At 50.6% G+C, this 24,205-nt stretch overlaps 1 protein-coding gene and 1 pseudogene across 8 annotated transcripts in view; one reads left to right on the top strand and one right to left on the bottom strand.

Annotated features, from left to right (window-relative positions):
- Positions 1-3,892: 3,892 nt before the first annotated feature.
- Positions 3,893-4,793, bottom strand: LOC104668269 (annotated as a pseudogene).
- Positions 4,794-9,968: 5,175 nt separating this feature from the next.
- The window catches only part of FLCN (folliculin), a 28,468-nt gene continuing 14,231 nt past the window's right edge, over positions 9,969-24,205 (top strand). For 2 of the 8 annotated variants that reach the window (XM_030923657.1, XM_030923656.1), the window contains exons 1-4: positions 17,172-19,205; positions 19,291-19,563; positions 21,124-21,270; positions 23,566-23,787. In XM_030923657.1, coding sequence (XP_030779517.1) covers positions 18,888-19,205; positions 19,291-19,563; positions 21,124-21,270; positions 23,566-23,787 — 960 coding nt within the window. In that variant the 5' untranslated portion in view covers positions 17,172-18,887. Of the gene's footprint in view, positions 10,220-13,952; positions 15,400-15,982; positions 16,044-17,171; positions 19,206-19,290; positions 19,564-21,123; positions 21,271-23,565; positions 23,788-24,205 lie in introns of those variants that run through there. The other 6 variants (XM_010370936.2, XM_010370935.2, XM_030923660.1 and 3 more) reach the window with 6 other exon arrangements.

The following is a 24,205-nucleotide window of genomic DNA, read 5'->3' as shown; positions in this document are numbered from 1 at the left end:
GTTGTGGATTATGAGATGCCATTGGTGCTTCACTTTTTTTTTTTTTTTTTTTGTGGAGACAGGGTCTCTGTCACTGAGGCTGCAGTGCAATGGTGCCATCACGGCTTACCTCAACTTCCCAGGCTCAGGTGATTCTCCCACTTCAGCTTCCTAAGTAGCTGGGACTACAGGCAAGCACCACCACAGCCAGCTAATTTTTTTTTTTTTTTTTTTTTTTTTTTTTTTTTTGTAGAGATGCGGTTTTGGCATGTTGCCCAGGTGATGTCAAAAGTGCTTTCCAACCTTTAGTGTGCACTACAATTTTGTAGTCTTGAAAATGGCTTTTTTCCCCCTCTTAGAGTTTTTAAGAGACAAATGGCAGGCTTTCCTACTTTTTCTTCTCAAAGCATTTCAGGTAAACTGATCGTTTCATTTTGATTATGTTCAGGGCCTCTCCTATAACAGGAATTTGGACTAGGATTTACTGATTTAGCCCTGGAATCGTGTGGAGCAGAATAAAGTGTGGTCAGGTTAAAACACATCAAATTTGGTCCTTAAAAAACATTTCTCTCAGCTGGGCGCGGTGGTTCACGCCTGTAATCCCAGCACTTTGGGAGGCCGAGGCAGGTGGAACATGAGGTCAGGAGATCAAGATCATCCTGGCTAACACGGTGAAACTCTGTCTCTACTAAAAAATACAAAAAATTAGCCGGGAATGGTGGCAGGCGCCTGTAGTCCAACTACTCTACTCTGGAGGCTGAGGCAGGAGAATGGCGCAAACCCAGGCAGCAGAGCTTGCAGTGAGCCGAGATTGTGCGACTGCCCTCCAGCCTGGGCGACAGAGCAAGACTCCGTCTCAAAAAAAAAAACAAAAAAACAAAAAACTCTTACTACAAACATTCAATTCTTAAATGTTTCAAGTTGTCTGGTAAGGCACATTTTCATTATTTAAAAAAGCAACCTCAGCTGGGTGTGGTGGAATGCCTGTAATCCCAGCACTTTGGGAGGCCGAGGCAGGTGATCACCTGAGGTCAGTAGTTTGAGACCAGCCTGGGCAACACAGTGAAACCCCGTCTCTACTAAAAATACAAAAAAATTAGCCAGGCGTGGTGGTGGGTGCCTGTAATTTCAGCTACTCAGGAGAATCGCCTGAACCCGGGAAGCGGAGGTTGCAGTGAGCCAAGATTGTGCCATTGCACTCCAGCCTGGGTGACAAGAACAAGACTGTATTTAAAAAAAGAAAAAAAAAAAACCTCATGAGTCACATAAAACGTTACCCTAGAAGAGTCCACACTTAGGCTTTGGAGGTCATATGGCCTATTGTAACTCCGGTGTTGCTGCAGGGAAGTGTAAAGCTGTACATGAGCGACTGTGGCTGTGTTACTAGTAAAACTATAAAAAGTAGGCAGTGGCCGAGCACGGTGGCTCACGCCTGTAATCCCAGCACTTTGGGAGGCCAAGGCGGGCGGATCAGCTGAGGTCAGGAGTTCGAGACCAGCCTAACCAACTAAAAAATACAAAAATTAGCTGGGCGTGGTGGCAGGCACCTGTAATCCCAGCTACTCAGGAGGCTGAGGTAGGAGAATTGCTTGAACCCAGGAGATGGAGGTTGCAGTGAGCCAAGATCACGCCATTGCACTCTAGCAAGGGTGACAAAAGCAAAACTCCCTCAAAAAAAAAAAAAAAAAAAAAAACCAAAGTAGGCAGCATGCTAGGTCTGACAAGCCTGTAGTTTTCTGACCCATCAACTAAACTGTCAAATTCTCTAGCACTTGAATTAGGACTATTGGTGGGTTGCATCACTTTCACTTGTTTACATATACCTGCACTTAGGAAACAAAATATTTTATGGCAAATGATCTTTTATCTGTGTAATGAATTACAGACCCTGTTTTTTTAAAAAAATGAAATTAGCTTCTCATCTGAATCTGAAATCAAAATCACTTAAAATGTGTCTGCGAACTGCTAGTACTTGTCAGTCATGACTATGTAAGTGAAAAGTAACTCTCTTGTGAGCTGCTAATGATGTGGACGCTATTATAATTTTTTTCCCAAGGTGGATTCATTAAAATACTGCATTTTTTTTTTTTTGAAACTTTGAACTGAAAAGGGATATATTATTTAGAATCTTGTCCTAGTACCTGCAAACCCTGAGTCAGTGTTTGAGGGGAGTGCTGGTCACGATCGTCTCAGCTTTGAATCCCCTGTTCTGTGTTCTGCTTTGTGATTCTTGGGCTAGACCTCTACAAACCAGCAGGAAGGGGATTACAGCTTGGAGGAGAAAGTGACAGGCTCCCTGCATCTGCCTCTGTTGAGCAGTATTGTCCAGGCAAGTCTGCTTCTAGTGTGCAGTTTCCCCCATGCTCCTAGAATCAGCCGCAGCACAGCCCCTTAGAGATACAGGGGCCGGAGGCAGGCCTCCCCCATCTTCCCACTGTGCCCTCCTTCAGAATTCTAAATTCTATTCATCCCAATCTTTTCCCTTTGTTCCCCAACCCCTAAGGGATGGTATCTGCTCACTGTAGCTACTACCTTAGTGAGACTCCTGATTTTTTTTTTTTTTTTTTTTTTTTTTTTTTTTGAGATGGAGTCTTGCTCTGTTGCCCAGGGTGGAGTGAAGTGGTGTGATCTCGGCTCACTGCAACCTCCACCTCCTGGGTTCAAGCAATTCTCCCACCTCAGCCTCCCTAGTAGCTGGGATTACAGGCACCTGCCACCACACCTAGCTAACTTTTGCATTTTACTAGAGACAGGGTTTCACCATGTTGGCCAGGCTAGGCTGAAACTCCTGACTTCAAGCAATTCACCCACCTCGGCCTCCCAAAGTGCTGGGATTACAGGCATGAGCCACCGTGCCCAGCCAATTTTTTTGTTTCTTTTACAGCAGCACTTTCATTTTTCCTTACGCAATGACATGTTGCTGGGGCCTGATGTTCTCACATAACAGTAAAAAAACAAAATGTGTTGTCATCTCAAAGAATCGAGAATTGCGTACAAGAAAACCTTACATAAATTAAAAGGATGATACATTTACAGGTGGAAATGCAAACTGCTTCCAACTCAAGACAAGTAGCAGCTCATGGTGTTCTGGCAGGAAAACATCAGCTAAGAAAGGAAACTGGGTCCTACGGCTTGGACTTTTCCAACCCAGATAGACCGGCAAGACAGAAACAATTGGTTCAGGAGCCCTTACCAGGTGCTACAGAAATCCCAGAACACTCAGTCCTGACACATTAATACACTGCACAGATCAGAGACTGCTGGCCACACAGACTCACCAAGCCACCGACCTGTCTTCCACAAGCCAGTTCTTACCTCGGCCACGAAGTCACCAAGCCACATGTACTAAGGGTTGAAATCAAAGATATGTATAGGGTATTAAACAAATACCAAGGAGAACAGTTAACTTGAATACAGGTCAAAATCAGCAACAAGTTTTACAATCCAGTGCTGATATTGGATACAAACCTTAAGGACAAACTTCTTTTCGAAGGCTTATTCCAGTTTCGTGAGGCTAGTATGAGGTGTGTGCAATTGCCGGGGACACTTTTTTTTTTTTTTTTGAGATGGAGTTTCGCTCTGTTGCCCAGGCTGGAGTGCAGTGGCACGATCTTGGCTCACTGCAAGCTCCACCTCTTGTGTTCACACCATTCTTCTGCCTTAGCCTCCCAAGTAGCTGGGACTACAGGAGCCCACTACCACGCCTGGCTAATTTTTTTGTATTTTTAGTAGAGAGGGGGTTTCACCATGCTAGCCAGGATGGTCTTGATCTCCTGACCTTGTGATCCACCCACCTCAGCCTCCCAAAGTGCAGGGATTACAGGCCTGAGCCACTGCGCCCGGCCTCCAGGGGCAAATTTATACTTTGGAATTAACCCAGGCAGCAAAAGCTATGTATCGGCTCACAGTCCGTTTAGAAGCATTTGTGGTGGACAATGGAGGGGCCTGACTCCTGCTTGCTGATCCACATCTGCTGGAAGGTAGACAGTGAGGCCAGGATGGAACTGCCGATCCAACCGAGTACTTGCGCTTGGGGCGGGGCATAATGATCTTGATCTTCGTGGTGCTGGGTGCCAGGGCGTGATCTTCTGCATCCTGTCGGGATGCCCTGGTATATGGTGGTGCTGCCAGACAGCACGTATTGGCATACTGGTCTTTGCAGATGTCCACGTCACATTTCATGATGAGTTCAAGGTGGTCTCGTGGATGCTGCAAGATTCCATGCCCAGGAAAGAAGGCTGGAACAGTGCCTCCAGACACTGGAACTGCTCGTTGCCAATGGCGATGACCTGGCCATGGGGCACCTCACAGCTCTTCTCCAGGGAGGAGGAGGATGTGGTGGTGGCCATCTCCTGCTCAAAGGGCAACACAGTTTCTCCTTGTCACGCATGATCTCCTGCTCACCCGTGGTGATGAAGCTGTAGCCGAGCTCGGTGAGGATCTTCGTGAGGTAGTCAGGTCCTGGCCAGCCAGGTTCAGACACAGGATGCCATGGGGGAGGGTATAGCCCTTGTAGATGGGTACCACATGGGTGACTCCATCTCCAGAGTCCAGGACGTCAGTGGTGTGCCCAGAGGTGCAGAGGGACAGCATGGTCTGGATGGCCACGTACATGGCCCGGGTGTTAAAGGTCTCAAACGTGATCTGAGTCATCTTCTCTCTGTTGGCCTGGGGGTTCAGGGGGGCCTTGGTCAGCAGCACTGGGTGCTCCTCTGAGGCCACAAGCAGCTCACTGCAGGTGTGGCGCCAGATCTTCTCCATGTCATCTGTATTAGTCCAGTTTTGTGCTGCTGATAAAGACATACCTGAGACTGGACAATTTACAAAAGAGGCTTAATGGACTTACAGTTCCAGGTGGTTGGGGAGGCCTCATAGTCATGATGGGAGGCAAGTCACATCTTACATGAATGGCAGCAGGCAAACAGAGAGCTTGTGTAGGGAAACTCCCATTTTAAAAACCATCAGATTGGCCAGGCACAGTGGCTCACGCCTGTAATCCCAGCACTTTGTTTGGGAAGCCAAGGTGGGCAGATCACGAGGTCAGGAGATTGAGACCATCCTGGCTAACATGGTAAAACCCCATCTCTACTAAAAATATGAAAAATTAGCCGGGCGTGATGGCATGTGCCTGTAGTCCCAGCTACTCGGGAGGCTGAGGCAGAAGAATCGCTTGAATCCGGGAGGCAGAGGTTGCAGTGAGCCAAGATCGCACCACTGCACTCCAGCCTGGGCAACAGAGCAAGACTCCGTCTCAAAAAAAACAAAAATCACAAAACAAAAATGAAGTTTTGGGTTTGTAAGTCCTAAGTTTCTGGGTTCCAACCTGAATTAGTACCCACTTTGTGGAAGGTGATGTTATTTGCACTTAAGTGTGAGCAGTTGCAAAGGGGCCAGAGAAAATGACTAGGTAAATCAGGTATCGTGTGAATAAGAAAATGTGATGGCTTTTTAAGTAAATTGAATTACTTAACGATAGTGAACAAAGACAAAATCCTATCTGTATCCTTTCCTAACATCAAAGGCTGAAATCAGAGAACTTTAATTGCAAAAACATTTAATAAGTCTGAATCCATAGATTGGCTCTATAGTTGACTGTTAAAGTTTCTACACTTGGTATTTAATAGTCACCTAGCAGTAGATTAAAACACAAAAGGCATAGCAGATGAATTCTAATTGGTGGAGAGAGGTTAATTTTTAAAAGCTTACAGAAATTGCTATGGTAAGAAATATTAATACTAATCACCTTTATTGGACCACTAATAATTCATACCTCGCAACTGACCGGATGCCTTATGTGCAGAGTTGATTGTCTAATTACCTAAAACCTGAATTTAGAAATTGTGCATGGGCTGGGTGCAGTGGCTCACGCCTGTTATCCTAGCACTTTGGGAGGGCAGATTACAAGGTCAGGAGTTCGAGACCAGTCTGACCAACACGGTGAAACCCCCATCTTTACTAAAAATACAAAAATTAGCTGAGCCTGGTGGCATGTGCCTGTAGTCCCAGCTACTTGGGAGGCTGAGGAAGGACAAGTGCTTGAACCCAGGAGGCGGAGGGTGCAATGAGTTGAGATCATGCCACTGCACTCCAGCCTGGCAACAGAGCAAGACTCCGTCTCAAAAAAAATATATATATATATAAAAGAAATTGTGGCTGGGCGCGGTGGCTCATGCCTGTAATCCCAGCACTTTGGGAGCCCGAGGTGGGCGAATCACGAGGTCAGGAGATCCAGACCATCCTGGCTAACATAGTGAAACCCCGTCTCTACTAAAAATACAAAAAGAAATTAGCCGGGCGCGGTGGCGGGCGCCTGTAGTCTCAGCTACTCGGGAGGCGGAGGCAGGAGAATGGCTTGAACCCGGGAGGTGGAGCTTGCAGTGAGTGGAGATGGCGCCACTGCACTCTAGCATGGGTGACAGAGCGAGACTCCCATCGCAAAAAAAAAAAAAATTGTGCATGAATCTCACCTTCTGAGATGTTACTCATTGCTTGCTTCCTTTCAGCAGCTGGCCAGACTCCTAAACTTCAAAACATCTAAAAACGGAATGTTTTCCCAGTCGCTGGAAGAAACAAAAGCTTAGTTCCAATTTTTGTAACAGGGAATCAATTATAGTCACTTTAAAATGATGAGACGTGATTAAAAATATTAAATTGAAATACTTATAAATGAAATACACTCCTTCTTCCTGAAACTGGAAACTAAGAGTCATTGACATGTGGTTTGAAAGATAAAGCCCAGGTCTATCCCACAGCTACATCAGAGCTCCTGTGGCTAAGGGTACATATAAAAAACTCTCAAAGAAATTTCTGAATGAGATGTGATTTTTTCTCACCACTTGGCTCTATGGTACTGGCAACTGATGGCTTGGAAGTGATTGATCAGTTTGGATACTTAGCTGTAATGAAGTCTCTTGGTTTAGCAGTAGTAAGAAGACAGAAAAGCATCAAGAAATCTTAATACTGATTGAGCCTACTTCAGTGGTGGAAAAAACACGTTCTGGATTGTATGTGTGCCAGGCAGTAACACATCCAGAGCTTCTGGAATCATTTCATACAATTTCCACTATGGGATAGAAGCTTTGAGATTAGCATTGCATTTCATTTGGTTGTGAATTGAACATTATTGATATCTGTGCTTTCTGAACATTACTGCTGAGTTTCGATCGTCTTTCCCATGAGAATGGGTACATTTTCCTAATTCTAAGATGTCCCTTTTGTTGCATATCCTTGAAAGTTTATACCCCATGAGAGGCCAATTTAACTAACCTTTGGTACAATTTACTGAGGCAAAGATTTGGCAGTTGTTAATTTTGTTTTTAAGATTTATAGGTTTGAGCCGGGCTCGGTGGCTCAAGCCTGTAATCCCAGCACTTTGGGAGGCCGAGACGGGCGGATCACGTGGTCAGGAGATCGAGACCATCCTGGCTAATACGGTGAAACCCCGTCTCAACTAAAAAATACAAAAAAACTAGCCGGGTGAGGTGGTGGGCGCCTGTAGTCCCAGCTACTCGGGAGGCTGAGGCAGGAGAATGGCGTAAACCCAGGAGGCGGAGCTTGCAGTGAGCTGAGATCCGGCCACTGCACTCCAGCCTGGGTGACAGAGCGAGACTCCGTCCCAAAAAAAAAAAAAAAAAAAAAAAAAATATTTATAGGTTTGAGAAAGTACCTCCAAAAGAGGTAGGTGGCTGAAGCCAGTGGTGTTGGGAAAGATGTTAATGGCCTAAATTGAGCCCAGCTGTGGTGAATGCACATTGCCTTTTACTGAAAATGCAGTGGTTGAATAAACTTACTCCAGTAGCCTATCACCATGGAAATAAGGATAATCTGAGCAAGGTGGTGACCTCCACTAACAAACTGAAAATAAAATAAAATAATAAAATAAAATAAGTAAAATAAAGTAAAATACAATACAGTAAAGTAAAATAAAATAAAATAAAATCACCCTGTAGTAACTTACTACCTCCTCATAAATTAAGTTTGAGCTGTCCAACAGCTGGAGGAATTCACTTGATAAGAATAATTAAACACATAAAGGCAATGCCTAACCTCGTAACGCCACCCCATATTCCTTAATCTTTACCAGGCTACTATAAGACGGCAGAAAACACAAGCTGCAATTTCGTTCTTTTCTCGTGTCCCTTTTTCAACAGAACATGGAATCTTGCTCTGTACCAGGCTGGAGTGCAGAGACGCCATCTCAGCTCACTGCAACGTCTGCCTCCCGGGTTCAAGCAATTCTACTAACTGAGCCACCCGAGCAGCTGCGACTACAAGCGTGCGCCACCACGCCCAGGTAACTTTTTTTGTATTCTTAGCAGAGACGGATTTTCACCTGTTGGCCAGGATGGTCTCGATTTCTTGACCTCGTGACCCGCACACCTCGGCCTCCCAAAGTGTTGGGATTACAGGCGTGAGCCACTGCGCCCGGCCAAAACAAGGAAATTTAAAGGGGGAAAAAAAAGTGACCTCTGTGATTTCAAAAACAGAACCACCCATTTTTCTACTGTATTCCTGGTGAGCACATTCTGGAGACCTTGCGGCAACCACAGCCTCTGCTGCAGCGGAAGGCTCCCAGGCGGCCGCACCCCAGGGGGCAGCGCGCGCAGGCGGGTCAGGCTCCGATTCCCATCTCTCTCCGGTCTTCGCTGCAAGGACCCACACTACATCACGAACTAATGTCTTTCCAATTAACTTCTAAGTAGATAAATATAGTAATGGGGGCTCAAGTTTTAAAAAATATTATTCAGGCCGGGCGTGGTGGCTCAAGCCTGCAATCCCAGCACTTTGGGAGGCCGAGGCGGGTGGATTACCTGAGGTGAAGGGTTCAAGACCAGCCTGGCCAACAGGGTGAAACCTCGTCTCTGCAAAAAATACAAAAAAATTAGTTGGGCGTGGTGGCGGACACCTGTAACGCCAGTTACTCAGGAGGCTGAGGCAAGAGACTCGCTTGAACCCGGGAGGCGGAGGTTGCAGTGAGGCGCGGTCGCGCCGCTGCACAAGAGCGAAACTCCATCTCAAAAGAAGAATATTATTCAATAACTGATTTTCACACTTTTTATTTTTTTGAGACGAAGTCTCGCTCTGTCGCCCAGGCTGGAGTGCAGTGGCCGGATCTCAGCTCACTGCAAGCTCCGCCTCCTGGGTTTACGCCATTCTCCTGCCTCAGCCTCCCGAGTAGCTGGGACTACAGGCGCCCACCACCTCACCCGGCTAGTTTTTTTGTATTTTTTAGTTGAGACGGGGTTTCACCGTATTAGCCAGGATGGTCTCGATCTCCTGACCACGTGATCCGCCCGTCTCGGCCTCCCAAAGTGCTGGGATTACAGGCTTGAGCCACCGCGCCCGGCCGATTTTCACATTTTTAAGAAAGACGTACTGAAGGAGGAAGACCGAATACCAAACACGCGGGCGCGAACCGATCCCGAGTTCCGCAACCAACCTCCCCCGGGCGCCGCGCCTTCCCCGCATCACGTGACGGCTGTCGCCCGCACCTTCCATATTCTCAATATAGGGAGAGGACGGGTTCCATCAGCAATGTAATAAAAACTATTGGTGAAGCAAAAAAAAAAAAAAAAAAAAAAGCCTGACAACCCCTTATAACGTTTTTTCTTTATTTTTCTCTTTTATGTGGACAGGGAGCCTTACGTTGGTTATATTTACCCTCAAATCTCTTCGAAATGCTTTTTAAGTTTCAGTATACTCCCGCGCTTAATAAAATGGTTTCCCCCAGCATCCCCAGCCGGTGCGGTCTGAACCATTGGGAACTTCCCCGAGGGGGGCAGCGGAATAGGGGCGGCGGAAAAGGGTAGTTGTCGGGCAGCGGCCCCTGCTTCCCCGTCAGCCCTCGGAGTTGCCGTACTCGGACTGTGTTCCTGGGCTTGCGGGAGCTGGCGAGGCTCGGCTCTCCTCGCGGTGCAAGACGTGCTCGGACGGCTCCTGCACCCCCACCGCAGGGCTGCGTAGTGTTACGGCCCAGAGAGTCACGCGCCTCGGTCTCTGCCGGGCTGTGGGACCGCGAGTGAGTGTGGTAGCTCCTGGTTCTGCTAGCTCCCCGAGAGCCCGAACCGGGGCTTGAGAGCCTCGCCACCCCGGCTGACGTTCCTGCCGTGGGCTCGGGGGCTCTGTGTGTGATACCGCCTGTCCGGGACCCGCAGCGACCACCTACCCAGCGCAGTCAGGGGCGGGGCGGGACCCCGGCTGCCGAGTCCAGGTGTCCCGCGGGCCTCGAATCGGGGAGCAGGTCGGCGGGGGTCTGAGGGTTTGGCGGAGGGACATGTCCGAGTTTGCGTTGGTCCCAGGTGGACCAGTAATGGGGGAGGGTTTAGGGCCAGAGTCCAGGGCGTCGCCGAGACCCTGAGATTTGAAGATAGGTTGGGGGCACGCCCATTAACCAAGTCTATGGGGATGAGGACTGTGACCTGGGTTCAAACCCCGGGTTAGGGTCGTTGATTTAGTCTCATTTGATCTTGCCATGAAACGGGACTGTTTCCCTTTCCTTCTCCCAGATTTTTTCTTCGCTCTGGAGGAGAGGGTGTGTGTCATCCTCTTTTCTCAGTTTGGCGTTCAGGAGGGTCCTCTGATGAGCTAATAGGGTAGCACCGTGTCCTCCAGGGAGGGTGGAAGACCGCGCTTCTCTCCAGTGGAGAGTACTGTCAGACGCGTCCTTGTCACCTGGAAAGAATGGATTGGCTTGTGGATTGAAGTCCAAGGTGTGGTCAGCAGCAGTCTCTTCAAATGGGAACGCAGGGCAAGGAGGAACTTGCTGGAAGTAGGTTCTGGCTCTCCAGGCTTTGGCCACAACCAGTTTAGTGCCAGATTATCACCGTGGTCATCAAGTAATTGAGTAATAGTGGCAGGTGACACTGTGTTTGCCCTTCTAGTGTCCTATGTCAGGGAGCTCTGTGAATGGAAATCCAGGGAAACGGTGGAAATAGAGCCACAGTGAGAGTGGGTCTGAGCTGGCAGTCATCCCCTGCAGAACTTTTCACCCTGGGCGTGTTGGGATCCCAGCTGCTGACTTAATGAGGCTCCCCAGTGGAAGACTAGTTCTAGAAGCTGTGTGTCCACTGCTGGTTAAGATCCGTTATAGTGCCTTGTTTATTTACGGTGCCCTTACTTAGTGGCCTCTAATTCTCCGCGGTGCTATGAGAAGACCATAGGAAGTAGGGGTGAAATGGGCCAGGGTCAGGGCGCACCACGGGTGGTGGTGAGGTCACTGTCCAGGTCTGGGACTCAGCTATTGTGGGAGGAGGACATGGACAGACACTCTACCACATCAGGGAACTTGAATACTGTCTTTGGGTATGATGATGAAGAGACTGTCATCCAGGGCATTTCAGCTTCCTCTGTGGGTTCTGGAAAGCTTGCTGGAAACAGACTCATGAGACATATTCAAATCAATTTGTTTTCTTTTTTTCTTTTTTTTTTTTTTGAGGCGGAGTCTCCCTCTGTCGCCCGGACTGGAGTGCAGTGGCCAGATCTCAGCTCACTGCAAGCTCCGCCTCCTGGGTTTACGCCATTCTCCTGCCTCAGCCTCCTGAGTAGCTGGAACTACAGGCGCCCGCCACCTCGCCCGGCTAGTTTTTGTATTTTTGGTAGAAATGGGGTTTCACCGTGTTAGCCAGGATGGTCTCGATCTCCTGACCTCGTGATCCGCCCGTCTCGGCCTCCCAAAGTGCTGGGATTACAGGCTTGAGCCACCGCGCCCGGCCTCAAATCAATTTGTTTTCTTAAGCAAACACCTCCTAGAGATTGGGATTGACCAGTGAGTAAAGAATGACCTCACGCTGCCCAGAATTCTGATTCTATGTGTAATGTGAATCTTGAGAGGCATCTGTTACTCAGCTCTTAGGTGGTATTCAGAGAGGTCTAGTAACATTTGGTGTCACCTGGCTGGTGAGGGCAGGCTCCGGTGACCGCAAAGCTAAATGTTCTCTAGGGCACCTCCCTCTCTCTCAGGGGCTGCCTGGGTCTCTGGCATACATGATCCGTGGAGTCAGAGTCAGAGCTCTTGTCTGACAAGTGCTTTTTTCTTTTCTTTTTTTTTTTTTTTTTGAGACAGAATCTCACTCTGTCACGCAGGCTGGAGTGCAGTGGTGTGTTCTCGGCTCACTGCCACCTCTGCTTCCAAGTTCAAGCGATTCTCCTGCCTCAGCCTCCTGAGTAACTGGTACTATAGGCACGCACCACAAGGCCTGGCTAATTTTTATATTTTGTATTTTGTATTTTTTGAAATGGAGTTTTGCTCTTGTTGCCCAGGCTGGAGTGCAGTGGTGCGATCTCGGCTCACTACAACCTCCGTCTCCCAGGTTCAAGCAGTTCTCCTACCTCAGCCTCCCAAGTAGCTGGGATTACAGGCACCCACCACCATGCCTGGCAAATTTCTGTATTTTTAGTAGAGATGGGGTTTCAGCATGTTGGCCAGGCTGGTCTCAAACTCCTGACCTCATGGTCTGCCTGCCTTGGCCTCCCAAAATGCTGGGTTTACAAGCATGAGCCACCCGCCCTTCAATTTTTGTATTTTTAGTAGATACAGGGTTTCACCATGTTAGCCCAGCTGGTCACGAACTCCTGACCTCAGGTGATCCCCCCCTCGGCCTCCCAAATTGCTGGGATTACAGGCTTAAACCACTGAGCCTGGCAAGTGCTTTTCATTAAAAGGAAAAACGAGTAAGAGTAGCCCATGTTTTGACCTGACATGGTGGCTCACGCCTGTAATCCCAGCACTTTGGGAGGCGGAGGCGGGACAATCACCTGAGGTCAGGAGCTCAAGACCAGCCTGGCCAACATGGCGAAACCGCATATCTACTAAAAATACAAAAATTGGCTGGGCCTGGTGGCGCGTGGCTCTAATTCCAGCTACTCGGGAAGCTGAGGCAGGAGAAACGCTTGAACCTGGGAGGCGGAGGTGGCAGTGATCCGAAGATTACAGCACTGCACTGTAGCCTGGACAACAGAATGAGAGCCTGCCACAAAAATAAAAAATAAAAAAGAATAGCCCATGTTGGTGCTGAATGCTGGGAAGTGGCTTGTCAACATTGCCTCTGGTTTCCCTCTCCTGCTTGAGAAGGAAACTGCCAGGCCTATGGCCTGAAGGGTAAGTTGGTGTGATATAGATGCTGCCAGAGCACACCCTTATAACCAAGAGTAAGAAAGATGGGGACTTGGCTGGGTGCAATGGCTCACGCCTGTAATCCTAGCACTTAGGAAGGCCAAGGTGGGTGGATCACCTGAAGTCGGGAGTTTGAGACCAGCCTGGCCAACATGGTGAAACCCTGTCTCTACTAAAATACAAAATTAGCTAGGCATGGTGGCAGGCACCTGTAATCCCAGCTACTCGGGAGGCTGAGACAGGAGAATCACTTAAACACGGGAGGCAGAGGTTGCAGTGAGCTGAGATCGCGCCATTGCACTCCAGCCTGGGCGACAAGAGTGAAACTTGGTCTCAAAAGAGAGAAAAAAAGAAAGATGGGGACTTGCTCGGTCATCCAGGCTGGAGTGCAGTGATAAAGTCACAGCTCACTGCAGCCTTGACCTCCCAGGCTCAAGTGACCCTCCCAACTTAGTCCCCCAAGTAGCTTGGACTAGAGGCATGCCCGGCTAATTTTTTTTTTTTTTGAGACGGAGTCTCGCTCTGTCGCCCAGGCTGGAGTACAGTGGCATGATCTTGGCTCACTGCAAGCTCTGCCTCCCGGGTTCACGCCATTATCCTGCCTCAGCCTCCCGAGTGGCTGGGACTACAGGTGCCTGCCACCATGCCTGGATGATTTTGTTTTGTATTTTTAGTAGAGACGGGGTTTCACTGTGTTAGTCAGGATGGTCTTGATCTCCTGACCTCGTGATCCGCCTGCCTTGGCCTCCCAAAGTGCCAGGATTACAGGCGTAAGCCACTGTGCCCGGCCCGGCTAATTTTTAAAAAAATTTTTTTGCAGAGACAGGGTCTCACTCTGTTACCCAGGCTGATCTGGAACTCATGGGCTGAAGCAGTCCTCCTGCCTTGGCCTCCCAAAGTATTGGGATTACAAGCATGAGCCACTGAGCTGGCCTCAAGACCCTATCTCTGAAAAAATAAATACAGAGATCCTTGATCAAATACTGGGTTAGAGTGCTTCAGGGGTGCAAGAGTCATCTAAAATATCAGCTCCTGCTCAGAAGGTGAGAGGCCTACTAAGCCATTCAGAACCCTGGGGAGTGTCTACATCCTCATCGGAGATATACTTATTTGAGACTGGCTGTAAACTGCTCCCATTATTTTTCATGCTACGAAGGCCTCTAATCTTAGAATTAGCTTTATTTTTTTTTTCTCTTACCTAGAAAACGCCAGGTCTTCAAGGATGTCTGCCGCCACCATGCCTGACCCATTTGGCAGCAGCCTCGTGTGTGCTGGTCTGGTGTGGACGGTGGAAGTGTGATTCTGCTGAATGTCAGATTAGTGTGGGTGCTCTGCAGGTGGGCTGAGACTTGGCCCAGGCTTGCTGTCCTGTGCTTGTCTTGCTAGAAGGAACCTTGTTTCTCTTCCCCGATGCCTCAGAGGAAGGCGTGGCCTCCCTTTTCGGGATTTAATGCCTTTACCTTTCCTTTGGGTCCTGCTACCCCTTATTCCATCAGTGGTTGCCCCATCTCCTCTTGAGCAGTAGATTGTTAAGCCACTCACCATAGTGAGCCCTGTGGGCCCTTTATTGAAACTCTGTCTGTTTAGTTCCTGTGCCACTAGACTCGGGCTCCGGCCTTCCCCACAGCTGTGGCTCCTGAACCTCTGCCGCCCCTAGTTTCTGTCCCTTTCTTGGCAACAGCTGTCATCTTTCCAAGGGCAACTTCTCAGTCCTCTCATTTATCTAACACGTGAATTTGGTGCCTCCTGTGTGTCAGGAATGCACTTTGGACAAAGGCGCAGTTCTGCGATGAGGAGCACTACGACTCAAAGCAGGGCAGGGGAGGTTGGAGGGGAGCTCTTCTGGTGGGCTGGCAAGGGGTCCTCTGAGCAGGGGACCTGCAAGTGGAGGCCGACTGGTGAGGAGTAAGCCAGGTGAAGGTGTGTGGAGCATTCCTGACCTTTGTCCCCAGCCCTGCCCTCTTCTGTCCTGCAGCCTGCATCTTTGCTGAGTCCTCAGGGCCTTCCAGCTAGAAGTTCTGCTGTCTGTTAAATGCTGTGTCTCCTCTCCCGCTGCCTGCCTGCCTCCCTCTCAGAGTGTACCTACAGAGCACCAGCCCTCCATTCCCTGCCAGCCATACCCAGGGTCTCCCTCTCTGACTCCCACACCTGCCTCACTGCCAGCCCAGCTAAGGTTCTCTTCAAATGTCTGTTTTCTGTCTGCCTCTGCCATTCCCAGTGTGACCGCTCGTGCTCAGCTGTATCTCAGGGAGGAGGACAGGTGCCAGAGCAGCTTGTGCCAGCTGAGCAGCCAACTGCAGAAACGTCAGGTGGGTGGCAGCGTTCATGGGCACGCTGGAGAAGCAGTTCTAGGCATGGGCCACTGGCAGAGAGGCCGATTGCAGCCCCCCCACCCCACCCACTGTGCACATTCTGACTTCGCTTCTTCCTAGAGTTAGCAGTTTTGGCAGGCCATGTCTTGTTTGTGTCCATAGCCTGCCTATCAGGAGTGAAGACAGAACATCTGACTTTTGGATCCATAATGGGGGTGGGGGCTCCCCAGAAGAGAAGAGGCATTGGGTCCTGGCCAGTGTCCACTACTCAGTCAAACATTCAGAAACTTACATGATTCTTCATCGTCCCAAGCAATTCTGACTGACCAATGGGGCTTTCTGTGAAGGCAGAAATATTCTGTGACCTGGGCTGTTCAGAGGGGTGGCATGAGTTGCATGTGCCTAGCAAACACTCAGGACATGGCTGGTGAGACAGAAGGGCTGAACTTATGTCCTATTAATGTATTTATTATTTATTTATTTATTTATTTATTTTATTTTATTTATTTATTTTTTTTGAGATGGAGTCTCGCTGTCACCCAGGCTGGAGTACAGTTGCACAGTCTTGTCTCACTGCAACGTTCACCCCCTGGATTCAAGCAATTCTCCTGCCTCAGCCTCTTGAGTAGCTGGGACTACAGGTGTGTGCCACCATGCCTGGTTAATTTTTTTGTACTTTTAGTAGAAATGGGGTTTTGCCATGTTGGCCAGGCTGGTCTCAAACTCCCGACCTCAAGTGATCTGCCCACCTCAGCCTCCCAAAGTGCTGGGATTACAGCATGAACAACCACACCTGGCCTATTTATTTAATTTTTTTGAGATGAAGTCTCACTCACTCTGTTGCCCAGACTGGAGTGTAGTAGTGCAATCTCAGCTCACTGCAACCTCCACCTCCCAGGTTCAAGCGATTCTCCTGCCTCAGCCTCCAGAGTAGTTGGGACTACAAGCATGCGCCTCCACTCCAGGCTACATTTTTTTTTTTTTTTTGAGACGGAGTCTCGCTCTGTCATAAAGGCTGGAGTGCAGTGACGTGATCTTGGCTCACTGCAACCTCCACCTCCCAGGTTCAAGCAATTCTCCTCCCTCAGCCTCCCAAGTAGCTGGGTTTATGGGTGCCTGCCAACACGCCCAGCTAAGTTTTTTGTTTTATTTTTTTATTTATTTATTTTTATTTTTTTTTTTTTGAGACGGAGTCTCGCTGTGTCACCAAGACTGGAGTGCAGTGGCCAGATCTCAGCTCACTGCAAGCTCCGCCTCCCGGGTTCACGCCATTCTCCTGCCTCAGCCTCCCGAGTAGCTGGGACTACAGGCGCCGCCACCTTGCCCGGCTAGTTTTTTGTCTTTTTAGTAGAGACGGGGTTTCACCGTGTTAGCCAGGATGGTCTCGATCTCCTGACCTCGTGATCCGCCCGTCTCGGCCTCCCAAAGTGCTGGGATTACAGGCTTGAGCCACCGCGCCCGGCCAGTTTTTTGTTTTAATTTGTTTTGTTTTTGTTGTTTTGGGGTTTTTCTTTTGAGACCGAGTCTCAGTTTGTTGCCCAGGGTCCAGTTCAGTGATGCGATCTCAGCTCACTGCAACCTTGCCTCCTGGGTTCAAATGATTCTTGTGCCTCAGCCTCCTGAGTAGCTGGGACTACCAGTGCACACCACCACGCCTGGCTAATTTTTATATTCTTAGTAGAGACAGGGTTTCACCGCGTCGGCCAGGCTGGTCTCAAACTCCTGACCTCAAGTGATCCACCCGCCCCGGCCTCCCAGAGCGCTGGCATTACAGGCGTGAGCCACTGTGCTGGCCTCTCCTAGCTAATTTACATTTTAAATTTAAGTTGTCACACGTGGCTGTGGCCACCGTATGGACAGTGTGGGTCTGGCTGCATGTGTCAGGCTGTGTCACGTGTTAGGCTGTTGGCTGTGGCTGTCCTCACTGTGCACCTTTGCTTCTGCGGTCTCGTTTCCAGAACTTCTCTGCCTGTCAGAACCCCATGACACACCCCCATTATAAAGCCTTCTCTGGCTTTCCTGCATCCATTAGGAAGGTATGTGGATGCCGCCGCGGCCAGCCCTCTGCAGTGTGTGCATGGTGTCCCTCAGACTTGTGCCTGTAGCTGCCCTTGGCCTTCGCAAGGCTCCGCCGGTGTCCCAGCCCTACTGTGGCCAAGCCTGGGGCTTCCCTTGACTCCGTGTCTGCACCAGGTGTCCCATTGCTGGCTCTGCCACAGAAACTCTCCAAAGGGCTCTCTCTACCCACTCCTGTGAGCTTTTTCTCCACCGGAAACTGTGTTAAGGTCACCTTTGACCTCATCATTGTTCTGCAGGTTACCATTCCCCCTTTTTAAAAGATTGTGGTGAAATAATACATGACCTAAAATGCGCCATTTGAACCACTGTTGGGCGTGCAGTGCCATGGCATGAAGTATGTTCACAGTGCTGTGCAGCCATCGCCACCTTCCATCTCCAGAACTGAGCCCTGCTCTTCCCTCTCCGCCCCTGGCAGCTGCCATTCCGCTCTCTGTCTCTATGGCTTTGAGGGCTCTAGGTACCTCATATTTAAGTAGAATCCTACAGTGTTTATCCATTTGTGACCAGTGTAGATCACTTGGCGTAATGTCTTTCAGGTTCAGCCGTGCCATAGCTTGTGGCAGGGTTTCCTTCCTTTTTAAGGCTGTGTGACATCCAGTCCCACCTTGCTAAAGTAGTTTGTTCACCTGGTCACCAGGGTGACCCTGGAGCTCCCCTCTGGCCTCACTGCCTGTGCTTGGTCACCTTGGCTAGCTGTCCTCCCTTCTCCACCTCTGAGCCTGCAAGGGCTGCACTCCACAGAGGTCCCAAGTGCCAGCCCTGAGCGCAGCGCTTGGCTCTGCTGCAGTGGCCCGTCCCTGCGAAGGCTTGGCAGGCCCTCACTGAGCCTCCTCCCCTGCTCACTCCTCCTCTGCACTCTGCACTCTGCACCCCCACCCACACTGTGCCGCTTCACCATCTGCCACCCTGGCCCGCGCCACTGTCCCTTCCTGTTCAGATCAGTCAGCAGGGTGCCTCAGCTTGTTCCCCACCTCGACCCTGGCCCCCTGCCATCTTTTCTGCACATGGGCATGACAACCTTTTCAAGTGAAATTCACATTCTCTCATGTCTCATCAGAATCCCCAAAACCTCCCCAGTCTCTGATAACATATCCAGGGTCTTTCAGTGGCCTGGAGGAGCTGTAAGATCTGCTTCCTAAAGCCTCCACCCTGTCTGCTGCTCCTCTCCAAACACCGGACCCTACACACCCCTCCGGCAGTACAGCACCCATCCTGCCCTTCATCCCTTGCTTGGCCCATAAGCCAGTCCTTCCAGGTTCCTGCCTCCTCTGGCCATTCCCCACGCGGGCCTCTCGCAGGAAGCAGTTTTCCTGTGTCCGCCCCCACCCCCTGCAGGAGATAAGCTGCGGAGAGAAGCATTGTGTCACCTAGCACCTCGCCTCACACGGAGCAGGTGCCCAGCAGATATGTATTGTGTGGAGGACTCTCTCCCTGTGGCCATTTATCTGTTTGTTCCCATGGGGTTTGCCATGTTTGGCTGCAGTTCATGTCACTCGAGGACATTCCTTCCCTGTGCCGTTGGCTTTGCGACTCTGGCTCTGTCACAACTCCAGCTGTGCTATCATTGGTCCACATCGTCCCCTCCTCTGTTTCCTGTGACTCCCGTGGGAAGATCCTGTCTCTATTCCTCTTTTCTCTCCTGCATCCAGTGCAGCACTGGGGCAAAGCAAGGGGATGGGGAACTGGCGGGTGGCCTCTCCTGGGCAGGCAACCATGGCACCCAGGTGCTCCCTGTGCTCCAGAGGGGCTGGGGAGGTTTCATGGGGTGAATAGGCATTGGCGAGCTAACATCTCCCTTGTCCTTTGCAGGCCTCTTGCAGTCTCCAAGGCACCATGAATGCCATCGTGGCTCTCTGCCACTTCTGTGAGCTCCACGGCCCCCGCACTCTCTTCTGCACAGAGGTCCTGCACGCCCCACTTCCCCAAGGGGCTGGGAATGAGGACAGTCCTGGCCAGGGCGAGCAGGCGGAAGAAGAGGAAGGTGGCATTCAGATGAGCAGTCGGATGCGTGCACACAGCCCCGCAGAGGGGGCCAGCGTTGACTCCAGCAGCCCAGGGCCCAAAAAGTCGGACATGTGCGAGGCAAGTGTCTTTGGGGTCTTCGTTTTGCGATCCCTGCAGTAGGTGTGGGATGGACAGGAGGACCTGAGAGCAGTGGATGGAGCCTCCCAGGGTAACACAGACTGCTTCTCAGGGGCCCTTCAGTTCCTTCTGCTCATCCTGACTGTAGCTTTTTTTTTTTTTTTTTTTTGAGACAGAGTTTTGCTCTTGTTGTCCAGGCTGGAGTGCCATGGTGTGATCATGGCTCACTGCAACCTCCACCTCCCAGGTTCAAGTGATTCTCCTGCCTCAGCCTCCTGAGTACTGGGATTACATGTGCCTGCCACCACGCCCCGCTAATTTTGTGTTTTTAGTAGAGATGGGGTTTCACCATGTTGGGCAGGCTGATCTTGAACTCCTGACCTCAGGTGATCCACCTGCCTTGGCCTCCCAAAGTGCTGGGATTACAGGCATGAGCCATCACGCCAGCCTGTGTTAACTTCTTTAACCCACTCTGCCTCCCTGCCGTGGCCTTCATGTTTGTATTCACACACTCCAGCCTGTCCTGGAGGCAGGTCCCCAAAGACCCCTGCTCCCAGCGGAGTTTCCTGCTCCCGGGATCCCCAGTGTTCTCGGTGGGTCACTCCATCAGCTCTCGAGCTCTTGGGAATGAGTGTGAGTTTTCCCCAGTGGGCCACTTGTTTGTGTGGAGGACCTGGGTCAGGGCCCGAAATCAGGGCTGGGTGTTGGACCTGTCACTGCAGTGCAAACAGGAACCTAAGCTTGTTCTTTTGGTTCCGCTGCAGAAGCAGAGGATGTGTGAGAGCTGCATCCATTGCTGGAAACGCCTGTGAGGAATGGGGGGTGGGGAGCACCTCAGACCTGGGAAGGAGGGCACTGCTGGGGCGTCCTTGAGCTGGTGTTGGGGTTGCCCTTGGAGGAATCCTGCGACATTGTGGGGAGGAGCTTGCCTGACTCACTGCCACGCAGTCTTGGGGTTGGGGCAGCTCCAGGGCGTGCAGCCTCAGCACCGGAGTGACTGTGGCTGCAGCGGGGCAGCGAGGCAGTGGGGCTGCAGTGGTGAGCTGCCACACCAACATCCTGGAGCTTGGTGCCCGCCCTGTTCTTTATTAGGCCTTTCGCCTGTAGCTGAGGCCCCTTCCAGGTATTTCAGAGCCAATGACAGAGGCTGGGGGGCAGTGGGTAATGCTACCACCACAGAGCCCCTCACCCTCTGGCCAGCTGCTTCTCACCTCAGCCTCAGTTTTATCTTCTGTAGAATGGGGCTTCTCACTGACGTTATCTCAGAGGGTGGCACTTGGGATTGAATGAGATGGAGCATGCAGGTCCCTTTTCATGTCGTCTGCTTCGTAAGTGCTCAGCAAATATCTGTTAGGAACAGCCTCAGGCAATCTCTGCGATCTCTGTGTTCTGTTTTCCTCTTCAGGAAACATTTAAATTTTCAGATAAGTATAAATCCGGAAGCCAATTATTTTTACACAAAAATAGCTTGAGTTTTCCGAGCTCAGATTTGCGTAAACCTAAGAGAGTTTGTTGCCCTGCTTCCCAACTAACAGATTTACTTTTCCTTTTCATGGACAGGGCTGCCGGTCACTTGCTGCAGGGCACCCGGGGTATATCAGCCACGATAAAGAGACCTCCATTAAATACGTCAGCCACCAGCACCCCAGCCACCCCCAGCTCTTCAGCATTGTCCGCCAGGCCTGTGTCCGGAGCCTGAGCTGTGAGGTGAGCCTCGTGGTCACAGAACCTGTCTCTGTGGGAGCCCACATGCTCCCAGGTGCTCCGGATGGGCTCGGAGTCAGCATTGCACAGGGAGGCAGGCACTGATCATCTCTAAGGGCAGACCCTCAGATCAGCACAGCACAGGGCACAGGATGCCTCCATTGTCCAAAATTGCAGAAGAAGTCACGTTGGACTTGCTGAGCATTTTCTGAATGGGTGCTAGCTTTTGCACTTTAAGCACCAAACTTTTATTATTTGTCCTTTTATTATTATTGTTTTCTTTTTTCCTTCTTTTGTGGCAGGGTCTCACCCTGTCGTCCAGGCTGGAGTGTAGTGGCACCGTCGGGTTCACTGCAACCTCAAACTCCTGGGCTCAAGCGATCCTCCAGCCTCAGCCTCCCAGGTGGCTGGGACCACTGGTGTGTGCCACCATACTCAGCTGGGGTTTTTTGTTGTTTCTGTTAAGACAGAGTCTCACTCTGTCGCCCAGGCTGGAGTACAGTGGTGCAATCTCACTGCAACCTCCACCCCAGGTTCAAGCGATTCTTCTGCCTCAGCCTCCTGAATAGCTGGGACTACAGGCGTGCGCCACCATGCCTAGCTAACTTTTTGTATTTTTAGTAGAGACGAGGTTTCACTGTATTGGCCAAGCTGGTCTTGAACTCCTGACCTTGTGATTCGCCTGCCTCAGCCTCCCAGAATGCTGGGATTACAGGTGGGAGCCACTGTGCCCAGCCTTTTTAAAATTTTTTTGTAGAGATGAGGTCTCACTATGTTGCCCAGGTTGGTCTCAAACTCAAGCAATCCTCTGGCTCATCTTCCCAAAGCACTGGGATTACAGGTGTGAGCCGCCACGCCCAGCCCTGTGTGTCCATTCTTGATGGATGTATTCCTAAGATAGGAAGCATTTTTGGTTAGGTGGTTCACTGCATCAACATCACCTTTTTTTATTATCTCAGTCCTCATTCCAAGTCTCGGTGATGGTCCCCTGCTGTTCTCAGCCTGCTGAGGTGTGGATGATTTGTTCCTAAATTACGTTGCTGCTGCTGTTGCTCTTGACTCTGAGCTCTTAGGTCTTTGTTACAAAGAATTCGTCGGCCGGGTGCGGTGGCTCACTCCTGTAACCTCAGCACTTTGGGAGGCTGAGGCGGGCGGATCACGAGGTCAGGAGATCAAGACCATCCTGGCTAACATGGTGAAACCCCATCTGTACTAAAAATACAAAAAATCAGCTGGGCGTGGTGGCAGGCACCTGTAGTCCCAGGTACTCTGAAGACTGAGGCAGGAGAGTGGTGTGAACCCAGGAGGTGGAGCTTGCAGTGAGCCGAGATCGCGCCACTGCACTCCAGCCTGGGCAACAAAAGAATTCGTTGTTCAGTTACTAAACTTCCTTGTTATCGGTGTCCACCCAGTCAGGCACACCAAGCTTCCTTGCTGTTCTCATTCAGTGTGGCTGTGTGCCTGCCCTCAGCTGTCCTCTCCTTTTAATTTGCTACCTCTGGTCTGCTAGCAGGCAGCTCAGCACGTCTTAGAATTGTGTGTTAAGGAAGAGTAAGTATGTCGTGAGGAGAGACTGAAGTCCTCTTAGAAGAAGAAAGTATGTGGGGCTGGGTGTGGTGACCCACTCCTGTAATCCCAGCACTTTGGGAGGCCGAGGTGGGCAGATCACCTGAGGTCAGGAGTTCGAGACCACCCTGGCCAACATGGTGAAACCCCCTGTTTCATAAAAATACAAAAAAATTAGCCAGGCGTGGTGGCACACACTTGTAATCCCAGCTACTCTTGAGGCTGAGGCAGGAGAATTACTTGAACCCAGGAGACGGAGGTTGCAACGGGCCAAGATCATGCCACTGCACTCCAGCCTGGGTGACAAGCGAGACTCCAGACTGCCCCCCTCCCAAAAAAAAAAGAATAAAATGTGCAGATTTCAGTGCAGGGAGAGTGCAGTGGCTGCTTTGATCTGCTGGTTCTTCTGCATGCCACGGGTGAGTAAGCTGATACATTTGAGTCTGGGAGAGGTGTGACATATGCATGGGAGTTATTTATGGCTCAAGGTGGAAAAAAAGCAGTGAACCTTGTTGCTGGCCCTTGCAGTCCACGATGACAAGTGGTGTTGGCAGCTTGACCACAGGAGCAGAAGAGGACAGTCTTTAGCTCTCATGGTCCCCATCGTGCCACTCTCCCCTGTTATTAATGCTGGCTGATTTGTGCCAGCTGACTGAAAAGTATGAAGAAGAGGCTTTGATTTGGTACCACTAAGCGAGGAAAGGGCTGTCTGAGTCGCTGGTGTCCCTCCAGGTCTGCCCTGGCCGCGAAGGCCCTATCTTCTTCGGAGATGAGCAGCACGGCTTTGTGTTCAGCCACACCTTCTTCATTAAGGACAGCCTGGCCAGGGGCTTCCAGCGCTGGTACAGCATCATCACCATCATGATGGACCGGATCTACCTCATCAACTCCTGGCCCTTCCTGCTGGGGAAGGTCCGGGGAATCATCGATGAGCTCCAGGGCAAGGCACTCAAGGTGAATGCAGAGACAAGATGCCAGGGTGGCAGGGGGCCCTGCACTGCAGGAATCGCTCTGTGCTGAGGTTAAAGCCTGGAGCCCGGGTGGCGTCTTCCCCTCCGCTTGCAGCCACTGCACTGTGTGAATTGTAGTCTCTTGGCTTCAGGGCTGGAGGTCGTGGTGAGGAGCCTCCCAGGCCATCCCGCCTGCTTTACTGGTCTCTCCTGCCCCCGCTGTGCTGGTTCTAGCTGAGCTCTGGTTTCTTTGCTGCAGTCAGACCCCTGGTATCTTTGTTTCCTCTGGCCTTTGTCTCAGGGATTTCTGTTAATCCCATTGAGTTGCACCACCGAACGTAGGCCTCCAGCTGTGGAGCTGTGGAGCTGCGGCTCAGGCCAGGCCAGGTCATGTTCTGGTAACAAACAGCCTCCGGATCTCA

This window comes from Rhinopithecus roxellana, chromosome 19 (assembly GCF_007565055.1).
Source record: "Rhinopithecus roxellana isolate Shanxi Qingling chromosome 19, ASM756505v1, whole genome shotgun sequence".
NCBI classification, from domain to species: domain Eukaryota; kingdom Metazoa; phylum Chordata; class Mammalia; order Primates; family Cercopithecidae; genus Rhinopithecus; species Rhinopithecus roxellana.
Note: the sequence above shows the minus strand (reverse complement) of the source record. Positions and strands in the feature narration are given on the sequence as shown.